The following is a 17,753-nucleotide window of genomic DNA, read 5'->3' on the forward strand; positions in this document are numbered from 1 at the left end:
TTTTAAATTTTACTGATTGAACTTAATGTAAATGCATTAGTTCTCCATCAGTTATTTGCACTAGAAAATGACTTTATATTGCTTCTTTGGAATGCTTAAAAGTAAAACAATTGCTGTTGTCTATCACTTCCTAATCTTTTACAGAAACTTGAGGTTTTCTTCTCTTGAATTTTAGTTTAATTTCCTGCCTTAGTTCTATTCTTTTCTAATCACAATAGGTGCTGTCCCAAGACTGCTATCCTCCTTTTGATTACTCATCCAGCTTCTTCAGAACATGATCCAGCATCCTCAAATGGATTCCATCCTCAAATGGAATCAGTGATACCTAGGCAGGACTATCATCCTTTTTAGCAAATCATTGAATTATTCATTCATAATCAATTCACTCACTAATATTTATTGAATGCCCACTGAGCTAACTGTTGAAGATTATATAGTTAATAACTTGTGCTCCTTTAACCTACCAGGAGCTTTGCTTTATTTAGCATAATTTCAGTGGTTTATATAAACCAGACACAGTAGCTGTGACAAACTTTTAGTAATATCATTTTCAGGAAGGTGATGGAAATAGTGAGAAATAGAGAAATATGTCTCACCTTACCAGGTCTATAATCTATTAGGTGATAGCCATAATTCAATAAAATGATAAATTTTATGATGGGTAAGGAAAGGGGATAGAAGCATAAAGGATAATTGTGTGCTGGTAAATATTTATTTTTATTTTTTAAGAAATATTTATTAGAGAGAGTATGTGTGTGTGTGCACAGGAGGTGGGTGGAATGGACAGAGGAAGAGGGAGTGAGAGAATTCTCAAGTAAACTCCCCCCCCCCAAGTATAGATCAAGTCACCATGGGGTCTGATCATAACTGAGCCAAAATCAAGAGTTGGATGCCACCCAGGAGCCACCCAGGAGCCCTGCTGGTAAATGTTTAAAAACCGTCTCTGGGGCATGAAAGCAAAACCCTAATCCACAGTATTTGTTAACGACTGACATGCCATCACTGAATTTGGAGTTAAGAAAAGTTGTGTTGTAGCACACCATTGCATAGAATTTCCACCAGGGAGATACAATAGATGCTAATGATCTCAAGACCCTGGATAATAGTAAAATGCAAACTAATTAGAAGTGGTAAATGTCAGAATTTATCTTTGATATTAATGAGATTTATTTAATTGTAAGTTCATGTAATTTAATTTTTAGCAATGGCTATGCTTAACAACCAGCTTGAAAAATTCCAAAAATCTGATAACTGACTCTCTAGAGCCAGCTCCAACGTAACTTTGACAGAGGAGGAGCACTTAGATCAGACTTGGAGATCTGTGTTCATTCAAGAAAGGATTTTCCATGACCAGTGACATCTAAGCTGAAAGCAAGAAGTACAAAAAAGCCAGATAAATAGGATTGGAACCTTATCAGAGTGGAAAGGCAGTAAAGGTAGACAGAGCAGGGCACACTCAAGACAGAAGTTCTGGCTGCCTGGAGGATGCAGATGAAGGGCCATTGGGAATTACATGAGATTTGGTGAGCTCTAAGTTGAATCATTCATGACTGTACTCTAAGTGTGATCAAAATGAGATTTTTTCTTTTACAAAGATCTCTCAGGCAGCAGTTTAGAGGACAAGCAGGAGGACAGAGTAAGGTGAGGAGGTCAACGGCCTGTAGTGATAATGCAGAGGAGAGTAGTGACATTGGATAGGGCAGTGACAGAGGGAACAGAGAAGACAGCCCTGAACTAAAAGTTACTCCAGCAGAAATAATGCACTTGACTGAATATGGGAATTCCTTACAGAGTTCTTCAGCAACTTCTGATTGGCAAACCCACTAGCTCCTTTTACAGCATTATTCACTTTGCCCCCTGGGTCAAGCTGGACACTGCATGCAGGAATACGCCTACATTGACTTGGGAGCATCACTTTCTCCTGATCCTTTCCTAAGGTCCTCTCCTCCTTTCCCAAGGTCTTCAGTCGGCTTCAACTGTGCCTTCCTCACACCCTCCCCACCTGGTCTTCATCCAGTAGGCCTGCCCTAATCACATTGCTTCCTCTTCTGTTGAGCGCTCCTTGAGTTTTAAAGCAATTCCCAAATATTTAACTTGAATAATTAATGTATATTTCATAGATTTTACTGCTTTAACTTTCCAGAGGCTTCTCTGAGATTTGGATTGATCTCACTACTGCCTTCTTCCTCGTTTTCATGTGTAATTTTTTTATGTCTGTCAAGCACATTCACCTGCACTTCATCTTGTGTTTGCCATCACTACTGATATTATTAATATTATTAATATCTTCCTAAAATTTCAGATTCAGCCTTTTACTGTGATCTTGTCTTCATCAAGTGTCTAGATACTTGGTTCCAAGATGTTTCAATTATCTTCCTTTTCATTTCCACTGCCATTGATTAACTTCCACTGCCTTTTGTACCTCAATTATTATAATAGTTCTTTCCATTTTTTTCTAGCACTTTACACCTTCCTGTAATATAATGATTTCCAAGGTATATTGTAGTTCTTCAGACTATGTGGTATGTCTTCTGTCCTCATAGCTAAAACATAAGCTTAGGAGGAAAGGAGTATCTTGTGCATCTTTATATCTTTTTAGCATTTAACATTTTATCAAGCTTGAGGCATTCAGTATTGTTAAAATTAAGTTAAATCTTGATTGTTGGGCACCTGGGTGGCTCAGTGGTTGAGCATCTGCCTTTGGCTCAGGTTGTGATTCTGGGGTCCTGGGATCGAGTTCCACATCGGGTTCCCCACAGAGAACCTGCTTATCCCTCTGCCTATGTCTCTGCCTCTCTCTGTGTGTCTCTCATGAATAAAGAAATACAACTAAAAATATAAATCTTGATTGTTGAATCAGATTAAATAAATTTGTTTCTACTCTTAATGGTATATTCATCTTAGAAATTAAGGAGCCCCCCAAATTAAACTCAATAATTAGACATTTTTAACACCCTAGAAAGTCTTTAATTTCTGTTGGAGATTTCCAAGAAAGATGATACTTATATGAATCAATGATTGGAACACCTAATATGGAAGTCTAAATTTTGTATTTACAAGGAAACTTAATGGGTCAGTTTGTATTATATTTGCCTGAAAATGACAGAAAATTTGATGATAAATGGCTTAAAAACTGTGTGTGTGTGTGCATGTGTATGTGCCTGTGTGTGCCCAGGCACAATTTGTTCATATGCCACAAGCAGTTCAGTAATCTGGACAGAGCACCCACCTTAGCCCAAAGCTCTAATATCTAATGATATCTTTCTATTCCTCAGTCCTTCTCTTTTAGACCTTTTTCTCCCCTTCATAACTTTCACCTCATGGTCCCAAGTCAGCTCTTGTAACGCAAACTCATGCCCAAAAGCCAAGTAGCAAACAGGAAGAAGAGCAATGACTAGTGGGACTGTTCTTTTCCAGTGACAGGTGCCTTCATGCCATTGGCAGAATGGTGTCCCATGACACACTCAACTGCAAGGGAACCTGAGAAGGGGATATTTTTCAATGGGAACATTTGAACAGTTAGCTCCCAAAATTAAAAAAAAAAAAAAAATAGGTGGGGACTAGCAGTGTCTGTGATATATCGTGGCTTCAAGGGAAGCAGTCTGTTAAAAAAAATTACATGTTTATTGTCAAATCTAAATTTAAGATCCCGATGTTTTAGATTTTATTATTTGAGAATTTAATGTATGTGCATCACATTTTAGTATAAAGACATTTTGAAATTAACAAATACTTAAAAACCACAATGTAAAAAAAAATAATAATAAACTTTCTTAACTGCTACTGGTTGCATTTTGTTTGTTTTTCTCTTTAGTTTAGCCAAGCCTAGTTTTATAATCCAGCCCCAGGACACAGAAGTTTTAATTGGCACCAGCACAACTTTGGAATGTATGGCCACAGGCCACCCACACCCCCATGTTACTTGGACTCGGGGCAGTGGTGAGGCCTTGGATGGATCCAGGCACCTGGCTACTTCTGGAGGACTATACTTGAAAAATGTCACCCTGCAGGATCACGGTCAATTTACCTGTCATGCCAACAATAATCAAGGCACTGTTCAAGCTACAGCAAACATAATTGTACAAGGTATGGGAGCAGGAGGTCATGATTGAAATGTTCATGCTGCCACCCTTAGAAAATTATTTTTCAACATAAAAATAGTAAAGACATGTAAATTAGCGAAGAGATTTTTGTATTTGCCATTTTTTTTTTTACATAATAGAAATTTCAAAACTAATCTGCTTCACATTAAAACTTGATTTTTTTTTTTCACTTCAGGCTTTATCCAAATGCTATAATCAACCATGAGTAACAAAGAGATGAAATCATTTGGCGGCAAACTGTCAAAAGATATTTGTGCTTCCATATACTTTACAGACGTAGGAGAGACACTTCAGATATGAAAGTGAAAATGCTGCGCCCTATGTTCATAGTCACTTACCAAGCTGTCTACTGACATAGCTTGGGGACATGCTGATGGCTCTTATGGGCCTGGGCTGCCTAACAAAAGCAGTAATAAAATTATTCTGAACACCACAACTAATTACATGCATGGGCCTGTAATCCTGTTGTAAAGAACTCGTGCTTTTCTGCTATGCAGTTATTCTTAACTGGGCTGTCCCTCCCTTTCTGTTGTGGTGGTTGTGAGTGTGGGTTCAGGTATGTGTGCATGTGTTCTTGCACAGCACTCAACACTCCTCGTGGGCTCAGAGGTGTAGTAAACACGCAATGTAAGTCTTATTGGAGCAATGCCAAAAGTCCTGTTGCATCCCAAGCCATTTTTCATCAGCTGACAAGAGTACAATATTTTGCAGTGATAGATTTTAAGAGCTTCCTGGAGCCATGAACATTATAATTTACTTAAGAAGTTATATTATTTTACTTAACATATTTGTATGTTATCTAGCAAAAAAAAAAAAAACATACCCTTGGAAATAGAACAAAAACAGGTTAGAAACATGGATTTGGGGCGACTTTGGGGCTGTGAATGTGAACTTCTGGAAAGCAGTGGAATTGGCCTCCTGGAAGTCGCAGTACTTTATCCATCCTGGGTTTTCAACATTCAATAAATGTTTTCTGAATTGCTTTTGCTTAACACCAACTCTTTAATAGAAATAGATCAATAATTCCCTGTTTCCATTCATACGTCTGAGGAAAAACTTGAGTTTCCCCTAGAAATGTTAATACCATGAAAAACATTTTCTATACTCTAAAAAGGTGTAGAAATGAAATTTTTTCTTGAAGATTTGGTAACACCTGGGGGAAATTACTTTTAAGGGACCCAAACCTTACTTTTACACTTTCTTTGTGTCAGGGTTGAGAAATGCTTGCAAAGAAATAGTATTTGAGGCCTTTTTTGCTTGCATTATTTTATATTTAATGTCTGGCATTAAGAAGCATAAGGCCCAATCACAAATGTACACTCTGACAGGTTCCTTTATTTCATGCCGTTCTAGACTTTTGTGTCTTGGCTTCTTGTGTTTAGTTTGCATTTCTGTTTTCTTCATCTGCATCAGTTCATGCCTAACCAAACTCTGACATTGATGGTGCTGTTCATTTCTCATACCACAATATGCTAACGATTTCTTTTTACCAGGCAGTTTCCACTGAAATTGCCATCTGCTTATCTTTTGTCCCTTGTGACCGTGTAGTTGGATTACTTGTAGGTCTGTATGTCGAGATTTTTAATTGGTCTTGAAATGGTCCATTAATCATTCAATACACTTACAAAAGAGGCTTCTTTTATTTACTTAGTGCATAGACTAAATATTTTAAGATGTACCCTTTTTCTGTCATCTTAACAGATGTCCTATCAATTTTCTTTAGTTCCTTTAATGTCCATTTAAGCCAAGAACACAATTGCCCACAAATTATCTTCCTTCCTAGACCGGCTGAACAAATGATAAAATGGAAAAGAAACAGTTTCAACAAAAGGTGTGAATCACAGGATGGGGCACTTAGATGAAAGGGCCATAGTTACCAATGATGTAAATAAAAATGCTTTTTTGTATGAGGCATCATGGTTTTGTAAAATCCACCAGAACACTTCATCTAAGCACATGGGACTTTAGTATCAGAGGTGACACGATGGCCACCATTGTAAGTAGAAGGTCCAGAAATGTCAGCTTATTATTCCTGTTGAATTCCTCCTGCTTTTGTGATATTTAGCTCTTCTGGGTTTTCTCTCCATTAGATCAAAATTTCTTCACTGAGCTAGCAAACAGGTCATTTTACTGTTAGGAAAAAATGTAAAATGATCATTTACTTTTACATATTTCCTATTTTTTTGGTAAGATTGGTAGTCTTGAATTAAAAATATCATTTTCTATGAGAACCTATGAAATATAACAATGCCGGACTTGGATAGTTGTGAGTTTTAGTTATTATTAAAAAGTTAAAGTCAGATTTCCCAGCATTTGTGCCTTGACTAAATGACTTGCTGTAATTACTACCTTTTGCTCTTCTACTGTGTTATGAATCCATTTTTTAACATAGAAATATTTTTGGCCATTTCAGGTCATTTTAGCAATTTAAAAATTTCGTGTAATATTCTGGAAAGAAACATCAGGCCGCGTGAGTGGCCTAAATTCTCACTGAGTCTTTGAGAGTTATTCAGCTCAACCTTCCCCAGCCCGAATTTCTTCATCTGTGCAACATGGAACCTGAGACTGCTGATCTGTGGCCTATTTTCCACCTTGACTTTTCTAAGACATCTAAGATATCTTGCGGACATTCCTGAGGGATTTCATGAATTTGCATGACCTTATAATTTTTCTTTTTTTTTTAAGATTTTATTTATTTATTCATGATAGAGGGAGAGAGAGAGAGAGAGAGAGAGAGGCAGAGACACAGGCAAAGGGAGAAGCAGGCTCCAGGCCAGAAGCCTGATGTGGGACTTGATCCTGGGACTCCAGGATCACGCCCTGGGCCAAAGGCAGGTGCCAAACTGCTGAGCCACCCAGAGATCCCAAATTTATCTTTTACCATTGTTTATCCTAGTGCCTTACTTAGAATTGAAGATTTTTAAAAGTCTTTATTACTTGCATACAATATGAAAGCTGAAACAAATACAGTTTGCCAAATATTATTTGTTTTATCATGATCTATCTTTTTCTAAAGATTTATTTATTTATTCATGAGAGACACAGAGAAAAGGCAGAGACATAGACAGAGGGAGAAGCAGGCTCCTCACAGGAAGCCCGATATGGGACTTGATCCTGGATCCCAGATCACAACCCCAGCCAAAGGCCAGCGCCCAACCACTGAGCCACTCAGGCATCCCTATCATGATTTATCATGATTATAAATCCAGATGGTGAGAAAAGCAAAGAGAGGGTTAGTACAAAGATCGAACAGCAAGGAGAAGGGGTCAGGTTATCTCAGAAAGTTGTTTTGAAAATGTCATCACTTAGGAATTATTGGAGATTACCATGCCCTTAAATGGTCATATAGATTTGTTTTTCACTCTAATGAAAGAGTCATGAATAGATTATATAACTGTATATGCAGCTATTTGCTATTTAAACAAATTCAATTGTAAAATATCTGAATGTTTGGAACTCTTGGAATTTTGACTTAAATGTGACTTTTTAAAAGGTATCTTATCACTTGTTATAGAAAGCATTTTTTTCCCTGAAATTAATGGAGCAAATTGTTTCAAATTGTATACTGTATCTGAAAGTTTGGAGGCAACAATTTTGTTAATGGCTCAAATAAAATTTGTAGTTTTATTTAAACTCTGAAGAAGATTCCATAAGGTTTAGAAATAATTCCTTCTTACTATCGCTTTTCTGCTTTGCAAAACAGATATATATTTTTTTGTTTTTCTTGCAAGCAGGCACAAGCACCTACACATTCTAAATAGCTTGTGGGTAAATAATTGGAAACAGTCTCTAATTAAGCAACATATTTAAACATATTTCCTTGTTTCTTTACTATGAACAATTTATAGAGTAATTTTTAATATTGATATAATTTTTCATTCTATTTAGCTCCTCCACTATTCACAGTAATCCCCAAGGATCAAGTGGTGCTAGAAGAACATACTGTAGAGTTTCTCTGTGAAGCTGAAGGCAACCCACCTCCAATAATCGCCTGGACCAAAGCAGGTATTAGCATTTCCACCAGTGACTGTGGGAAGAGATAAATACCTTCTTTATTATGAGATATAAAAAACAGTTCAAACTAATTATCATAGGTATATTGTGGACATGAAAGCATCACACAAAACATAATCTTTGAATTAAATATGTCATCATAATTTCTGTTATGTGTTAAGTTTCAACATTTGAATATGTGGCCTTCCTCAGATAATCTGTCTGCAACTCAGTTTCCTGATTTTGTTTTTTTTTTTTTTAGTTCAGTCATCCCCCCACCCACCTTCTCTCTGGCAACCACCAGTTTGTTCAGTTTCTTGATTTCTAAAATAAAATTATTGGATAGTTAGTGGTTTTAAAGATTTTTAAAGTGGCAGAACTCTCTCTTAATACAAAGTAAAATTGTAATTGCAGTGAAATCAGTAAGACCCCAGCATGTTAGGTGGGTAAAGACAGCTGCTGTCTTGGATGCTTTTTTGGGGGGCACCTGGGGGCCTCTGTCGGTGAAGCATCTGCTGCTGGCTCAGGTTATGGTCTCAGGGTCCTGAGATCAACTCCGCATCAGGCTCCCTGCTCAGTGGGGGGAAGCATTCCCCTCTCCCTCTGCCCCTCCGCCCACCTGTGCTTGCTCTCAAATAAATAAAATCTTTTTTTTAAAAAAAATGAGGAATGCTTTTTTAAAAAGATTTATTTGCTTTAAAGATGTATTTATTTATTTATTTATTTGAGAATGATACAGCACAGAGGAAAAGAGAGAAGCAGACTGAGCAGGAAGCCCAATGTGGGGCTCGACCCCAGCACCCCAAGATCATGACCTGAGCCAAAGGGAGATGACGAGCTCAGTGAGCCACCCAGGCGCCCCTAAAAGATATATTTATTTGAGAGAAAGAGAAGGCTAGAGGGTGTGAGTGGAGGGAAGACAGAAGGTGGGAATCTTCAAACTGACTTCCTGCTGAGCATGGAGCATTAAAAGGCTGGGCTCCATCTCAGGATTCTTGAGATCATGACCTGAGCCAAAACTAAGAGTTGCTGGATTAACCAACTGAGTCACCCAGGTGCCAAGAGAACTGCTGTCTTTTAAGTGTGGTGTGGTGCAGGGTGCATGCGAGGGGCCAGCACTTTCCAGTGATCCCTGGGGTATAAGAGAATAAGGTCCACACTATGCGATGAGAGCTCCTCTGAGATTTCTATGGTCTTGGAATTGCTAACTTTTATATTAATTCAGGTAACTAGGTTAAATTCTAAACACATCAACATTTATGATTTTCTTTTGGCTAAAATCTTTGCTCTCATCTTTATAAGAGTAGAGTGGGTAGGAGATGAACTTTGAAGCCAGAAATCCAAGATTCACATCTCCCTCCGACATTTACTAGTTGTATGACCTTGGGCAAGTAAGTTAACTGTGGTTTTACCAGAGTTGCCTTATCTATATGCCAGGAATGACAATAATGGTTGTGGGGATTGTTTTGAATGTATTTATACTATAAACATTTAGAAGAATATTTGTTTCATTTGTGTACATAGTTATTAAAGGTTAACTATTTGTCTTTGACGTAGATTGTCACTGAAATAGTTGAGAATGACAATCCATCAACTTGTTAATGGCCACAAGGAGTGAAAACTCAGCATAAGCTCAGATGGGTTCAAGTGCAAGGTTGCCTGGGGGGGGTATGTATGGCTGTGAGGATCAGCAGCCTGAGTGTCACAAAAATGACCATTTTTAAGATGCTGTCTCAGCACCTTAAATGTTGTAATTCCATAATTTTTTATATTCTGAATATTTTATACATATGATAAATGTTATGAAGGTATTTGAAAATCGTATTTAGTAATCATTTGGAGAGGTAATCTAGGAATAAAAACTGTTATTTAAAAAAATGAACAAATGCAAAAACAATTCCTCTCCTAGCCAAATTTTGCCTTGTTTGCACTCTATTAAGTAAAGAAATGGGGTGATGAAGCTATATAAGTAAGTGTGGTCGGTTAGCCTGTGCAATACCTCACATGCTCCCTTAGGCAGTTTAGCTTATTCTAACAGTAAAAAGAAGCCACCATAAGCAAGGGTAGTGTTGGATAAGGTTAGTTTTGAAATTTGGACTCTAACTGTGGAAAATAAAACTGAGGGGGCAAATATGAAGTTGGAGGAATTCATTAAGGGGGCTGACCAGTTCTGCTGGGGGCTGGTCAATATAGCATTAGGAGCAGCTGTCACAGTATTGTGGCATGGAGGATTTCCAGAGAGTTCCCAGCCTTTACCCAGCACCAGAAGATAACACAGTTCTAGCGGTCAGTTCCTGAGCCATAACAATGCCATACAGAGTATTTTCTTTCCCTCTTTACAGGTGGGAAGCTCCCTCAGGAAGGTCTACATATAATTCTCTCCTCTGGCACTTTGAGAATTGACCAAGTGGCACATCATGACCAAGGCCAATATGAATGTCAGGCAGTCAGTCCATTGGGAGTGAGAAAAGCGTCTGTCCAGCTGACTGTAAAACCCAAAGGTAATGTGTGCTGTGATTGGGTTTACACACCTGAAGAGTGCCTCTTCATGTGCTGGGGGGACTTTATTACTTAGGTATTTTTTATTTTATAGGACCTAAGAAATTGCAAATTCGATAACCTTTAAATCAGTCTTTTTTTATAAACTTGAGGATTATATTTCTATTAATGTTAATTATTAATATAATGTTTTCTTTCAAAAAATATCATTTTGTGTTTTCTTACATTTTTTGGAAAGCTAGCTAATTAGCCCTACCTGCAGAGATTAGCTCTCAGATACATTCTCACACTTGATGGTCTGAGTTTTGGTCTTATATTGATGTATTTTTTATGCTCAGGGTTATTGGGAATATACTACAGGCCTTTTCTTCAGACTCATCATGAAATACAATGCTTTGGTTTATTATAGTAGTAACATTCTGGTATGAGGTTGGGTTTTTTGTTCATAATTTATTATTAACTGACATGTAAAAAAAAGAAAATTCAAGGCTTAAATTTTGAAAGATAGTTCCAATATAAGAATGAAAAGTGGTTGTTATTAGGTACTCTTGAAATTTCTTCTTAGTTACTGGCTTATGTTGAAATGGAGTAACTTAGTTACAATACATAGAAAGTGCCTAAACTTCATTTTTAACATTGTTTTACATTAAATATAATTTCCTGTATTTCTCCATAAATTTTCTATAATTTATTTTGGTGTAGTAAAACACATATTTAAATAAAAGCATATAGAACAGAGACAAAGGTTAGCCAGATGTAGCAATATAAATGTAAAAAGAAATGTTAGTAATGTTTTAAGTGTTCAGTGATGCTGAGACATAGACATAAGATTACATTGCACTAATATCTATGTGCAATCTAGTATTGGCCCCTTTCTCACTATATTTTCAATATATCAAATGCTTATTATTATTTATTTGATGGAAGTTGATGTTCTATGAAGAGGAAAAAAGATACTAGGGAAAGTATTCAAATAGCAAGTGAAATACATGGGAAGATTTGAAAACACTATTGAAAGATGAAGGGAACTGTCATGCCCTTGGAAAATCCCATTTCTTTGGTTCATCCTTTCTAAGAGGAAATGTTGAAATCTGCTCTGCAGAATGTTTAAAACTTTTTAATTGGTTCTCAACTAATTCAACTAAAATTAAAAATGCTAATATAAAGACCTCCTGATTTTTAAATTATTTTAAAGATTTATTTATTTGAGAGAGAGAGAGAGAGAGAGAGAGCACTCATGGTGAGGAGGAGAAACGGAGAAGCAGAGAGAACTCAAGCAGATTCTGCATTCAGCAAAGCCTGACTTGGGGCTTGATTTCATTACCCTGAAATCAGAGTCAGATGCTCAACCAACTGCACCACCCAGGCACCCCTACATTAATATATTTTTTTAAAAGGAGTTTATATTAAATCAATACATTATGGTCAAATAAAATATAGCATTAAGATGCTGAAGTTAATGGTCTTAGCTTTGTCCTCTTTTTGCCCCATTGTTACATCCTTCCACCTGAGTAGACTTGCTCCCATTGACCTTCTAGATCTCAACTTAGAAGCATGCTCCTTCTCCAAGGATTTCTCCACTCTCTAAGATATTTTAAGGTGCCACTATTGAAATTAATATTAGAATATATAATTTAATCTAGTAGTTGACATATATGGAGGAATTTGATAAATTTATAAAATATCCATAACTAAGAAAATATGATTAGCAATAGACACAAATGTAGAAACAAACAAAAATTTTAATGAACAGAGAGCCTAATGAACAGAGAGCCTAATGAACAGAGAGCCTAATGAACAGAGAGTTGAATGTACACTATGTGAATGGAGTGGGAGAGAGGGCCATAGAGAGGAAGTGATTAGGATGGTTGGTTGAGTTAGAATGTATCAGAGCTTGACTATACTATGGAACTTTCCAATTGTTGGCCAGATCAATTATGTAGAATATTAATCAGCCCAAAATGAATAGGTAAATGTTAGAGTAAAAAAACACTAAAAATAAGAAACCATTAGATCTATGACTTGCCAAGTGATGTGTTAGGTGACCTGAACGTCCATGACAGTGGGATTGGAAGAGTTAATGAATTCAAGTAAACATATAACAAGTGGAACCATTTTATCTCTGAAATTATTAACAATTTTTTACCAATAACTACCCCTACAGTATTTTGCAGAACCCATTTTGTGTGTATTGAAGTGTTTCTCAAAGTGTTCTCTGGATTGTCAGTGGAGGAAATTTCCAATTTCATGGGAGGAGCTTTAGGTTAAACTATCTCATAATAATAACAAGATCTTATTAGCCTTTTCTAATAGGTTGACATTCGCATTGATAGTATCACAATAATAGTGGGTAAAAGTGCTAGAGCCTCAGCATAAACCAAAGCAGTGGCACCAAAGTGTACTAGTAATTTGTATATTCTTCTTTTGCAGTGGGGAAAAGAAAGTAATTTTATTTACAATGTTATTGATAAAACAGGGGGAAATACTACTTTTATTAAATCTTATCCCTTTAGTAGATGCATCATGAAAGAAATTGGCAAAAGAGGCTATCAGTTGTCAAACTATGATGTAGTATCAAAGATTTTTAACAATTATCTGAAAAAGCTTTTAAAATATCCCTACATTTTACAAATACTTACCTTTGTGAGGCCATATTTTACTCATATACTTCAACTAAAATGACTAATTGCAGGAGATTGAAACTCAAAGCAGTTATTCAATTATTGAGATTTGCAAAAGTGTAAAATAATATGCCACTCCACTCACTACTTTTATTTTTGGAAAATTAATTAATGTTCATAAAAATTTTTTATTTATCTGAAAATTGTACGAATATATAATTGTAATTTTTGAATAAGTAAATACATTTTAAAGTTCTTTGATTTAATTTATAATATGGTGAACATAGTTACATATAGCAAACATAAACAAAAGCTCTTTGAGCTTCTCAATAATTTAAGCATAATGTTCCTAAGATTAATGTGATTGATTAACATTCATTTGTTGGATCTTCTTTTCCTGATTTCTAGATCTTTCATTTTTCTTTCTAATCCCTTTAAACTTTTTGTTGCCACATCATTTTACTTGCCTTTCTCATGTCTACCCTTTATGTACCTTGCTGTATTTTCAACAATGTGTATTCATTCACTCCGGAGACGCTTCTCACCTTTAGCTATGTGATAGTTTTGTTTTTTTTCCACTAATATTTTGCTCAAGTATATGCAAATATATATAAAAATTGGATGAAACTCATAATTTTATAGAAACATATAATTAATGAAAACTAATTCCAGAAGAGATAGAAATATAAATAGAATATAGTAGGAGAGAAAAAAAGTTGTCAAAGATCACAGCAGTGCAGATACCCAGCTGTTACTCTCTGGCATAGCTGAATAGATTGTTAATTATCCTGAATATTACACTTGCAAAAGAGCACCCTCTGATAAGAGAATGTGGCCATGTGGTTTCCCAAGGAAAATCATCACATCTACAAATAACAAAAATTCTAACACCATTTAGGTTGTTTCAGGAATTAGAAAATAATAAGTACTCCAAAAATATTTTTATTTTTATTTTTTTTTATTTTTATTTTTTTAATTTTTATTTATTTATGATAGTCACACACACAGAGAGAGAGAGGCAGAGACACAGGCAGAGGGAGAAGCAGGCTCCATGCACTGGGAGCCCGACGTGGGATTCGATCCCGGGTCTCCGGGATCGCGCCCTGCGTCAAAGGCAGGTGCCAAACCGCTGTGCCACCCAGGGGTCCCTAAAAATATTTTTAGTAAAACAAACCTAAGCTTCATAATAAATTCTAAGAATTCATTAAAATATATAAGGGAAAAACTATCTTGTGTATCTATGCAAAAAATTCTAGTAATGTAAATAAATAAATATAATTATAAATCATAAAGAATCCAGTGGCATATGAAAACATATTTGTCCATAATTAAGTGGTTTTCATTCCAGAAAGTCAAAGACAGTGCAATAATAGGAAAGCTATTAATATACTTTATCATATTAATGGATTTTAGAAGAAAAATCAGGATTCTTGCCATAGATGCTAAAAAAGGCATTTGATAAAATTCAATATTTATTATAATTAAAAACTCTCAGTTAATATAGATCTGAATAGACATTTCTTCAACATGATAAAATAGATTTATATACCTGGATTTTTTGCATAGATATACAATAAAGTTTTCCTTTTTTTTAAAAAAAAGATTTTACTTATTTATTCATGACAGACACAGAAAGAGAGAGAGACAGACAGAGGGAAAAGCAGGCTCCACGCAGGGAGCCCAATGTGGGACTCGATCCGGGGTCTCCAGGATCATACCCCAGACTGAAGGTGGTGCTAAACCGCTGAGCCATTGGGGCTGCCCGACAGTTTTCCTTTTATATACTTTAATGAATTTTTAGGATTTGTTATCAAATTATGCTTGCTTTACTGAATTAATTAGCCAGAATCCTGCTTAATAGAGACATGGTATAAATATTTTCACTAAGGAAAGGTTTCTGCTGTCGATACTGTCAATTAATAGATATTTGGAGAGACAAATCATTTCAATAAGCCAAGAGACACAAGAAAGAATAACCAAGAAAATTCTGAAAAAGAATTATAATTAAGGAGGACTTATTATACTAAATTATAAAACATATAATAAAGCTACATAAATTAAAATAGTAACAGATAGTACATTAAAACAAAACATCTAATCTACAAATTGATTCCCTTTCATATGGGAATGTCATGGTGAAAAAGATGCCATTTCCTTTGAGTGAAGAAGAAATAACAATTCAGTAAAATTTTGGGGAATTACTGAGTAGACACATACAAATTAACACTGGGTACATATGATGCAGATTTTGTTCTGGAGAGTAAGGAAGTTTATGTGCCTGGCCCTTCTTGAGATCTGTGTCATAGCCTCTTCCACACACATCTCTACTAGATTTTCTCTGCTTTATGTAGCCCCGCTCCAGCTTTTTTTTTTTTTTTTTTTTTGGTTGAGTGGGCTTTAGTTCTTTCCTAATGTTACTGAAAATGAATGGTAGTTTTATGAACAAAACTGTAGTACATTTCTGTTTCTCATCCTCCCTGTTGCCAGTGGACCATTTTTTAATAAAAAATGGAAATGTCACCCTTATGTCCCCAAACCACAAGGCTCCACCTCTTTCTTTCAATACTTAAATCTCACAATGTATAATGCCCACAGTTCTTTTCCTGGCCTTCTCTCAGTATAGGCTGGAGCAGGTGACTCCAGTAGGTTGGGGTGTCCATATGAGTGTAGGGAGTGGGAAAAGACAAGGTTTAGTTTTTTGTATACTTACTTCTTTTTAATTCAATTCTTCCTGCCTAGAGATGGCCAAGAAGGAACAGAGAGAAAGAGACAGGTTCACTGATGGGAAGCCAATGGCAAGATGGCTCTCTCCTTTTTGTTGCTGCGAGGTCTTGTCTCATCCTCAAGGTCCTCTGCATGGCTAGTTCTCCAGCATCATATGAATATTATTCAGAGATCATATCAAGATTCCCCTACTGCTTATTTCCCTGGACCCAGCTTCAGCATGTGGACTTTTACTTTATTTTTTTAAAGATTTTATTTATTTATTTATGAGAGAGAGAAAGAGAGAGGCAGAGACACAGGCAGAGGGAGAAGCAGGCTCCATGCAGGGAGCCCGATGTGGGACTCGATCCCAGGTCTCCAGGATCACACCCTGGGGTGAAGGCGGGTGCTAAACTGCTGAGCTACCCGGGCTGCCCAGCATGTGGCCTTTTAACCTTAATTGTTTTCTCTCACAGCTGATTATTCCAAAGCCCCTGCTGATATGGTTTCCTCATTCAATGGGTAGTTCACAGTAGTGGTATTATTGTTAGAGAGGAAAGGCAAATCACCTATATCAATTAAATTAACAACAGGTTTTGGGACATGTAGGTGAGCATCTGCTTTCAGCTCAGGGTGTGATCCTGCAGTTCCAGAATGAAGTCCCACATAGGGCTCCTTGCATGGAGCCTGCTTCCTCTCTGCCTGTGTCTCTGCCTCTCTCTCTCTCATGAATAAATAAATAAGATCTTAAACAATTAACAATAGGTTTCATATCAGGAGTAACAGAAGAAACAAGATGTTGGAATCAAACCTTCAAAGTATCTAAGAAAACATAACAGTAAATCTGGTTTTATATAACTATCAATCTTTCAAGAACAAGGGCTCAATAGAGATATTTTCAGTAAACTGAGAATGTTTGGCAACTATAATACTACTTAATGGAAATTTCTCAAGGAAATTCATAAAGAAAAGAAAGATCTTAAAAGAATGATATTCAAAAAAGAATCAAAGGTGAACAAAGAAACAGCTGAATATATAGGTAATATTATAATATTTTCTGTATCAAATAATAATAATAATTGTTATGATGTGGCACTAAATAAAAACCACATAATTAAATACTACCTAACAATGGAATATCAGTTAGGAAAGTGATTATTGGAATAAAGATAGTTATAATATTCTTATATATCTCGCAAAATATCAAGGGTAAGTGGCAAAAAAAAAAAAAAAAGATCTGGCAATAAGTTTCAAATCAGGAAGGTGAAAAAGGTGGAGTTAGAAAATCAACTAATTATTTAAATAAAAATAAAAGATAAGAAAAGAATAAAAAAATTCTGGCAGTTATTTTGCAGACAAATTCTCTAAATACTCTAAGATCAATTCAGCCTTATAAAAACTATTACAGAAAATAGAACAGGGAGTAGTTCTCAACTTCAACTAATAAAGAATATTATGAGAAAAAATTCAAAATAATCTCTATAGAAAATAATGACCAGGGATCCCTGGGTGGCGCAGCGGTTTGGCGCCTGCCTTTGGCCCGGGGCGCGATCCTGGAGACCCGGGATCGAATCCCACGTCGGGCTCCCGGTGCATGGAGCCTGCTTCTCCCTCTGCCTGTGTCTCTGCTTCTCTCTCTCTCACTGTGTGCCTATCATAAATAAATAAAATTTAAAAAAAAAAAAAAAAAAAAAAAAAAAAAGAAAATAATGACCAACTGAATCCAATGACATGAATAGATTAATGGAGGACAAATTATGATATTAATAAATAGATAAGGACAAAACTTTTCATTAAATTTATCACCTATTCATTATTAAGAAATAATCTTAGC

At 35.9% G+C, this 17,753-nt stretch overlaps 1 protein-coding gene across 1 annotated transcript in view; it reads left to right on the top strand.

Moving 5' to 3' along the window:
• PXDNL (peroxidasin like) overlaps positions 1–17,753 on the top strand; it is a 166,006-nt gene that overhangs the window by 79,021 nt on the left and 69,232 nt on the right. Inside the window, 3 exon segments of the mRNA XM_041768612.1 lie at positions 3,820–4,086; positions 7,992–8,108; positions 10,439–10,597. Of these exon segments, the coding sequence (XP_041624546.1) occupies positions 3,820–4,086; positions 7,992–8,108; positions 10,439–10,597 (543 nt within the window).

This window comes from Vulpes lagopus, chromosome 9 (assembly GCF_018345385.1).
Source record: "Vulpes lagopus strain Blue_001 chromosome 9, ASM1834538v1, whole genome shotgun sequence".
Taxonomy (NCBI): Eukaryota; Metazoa; Chordata; class Mammalia; order Carnivora; family Canidae; genus Vulpes; species Vulpes lagopus.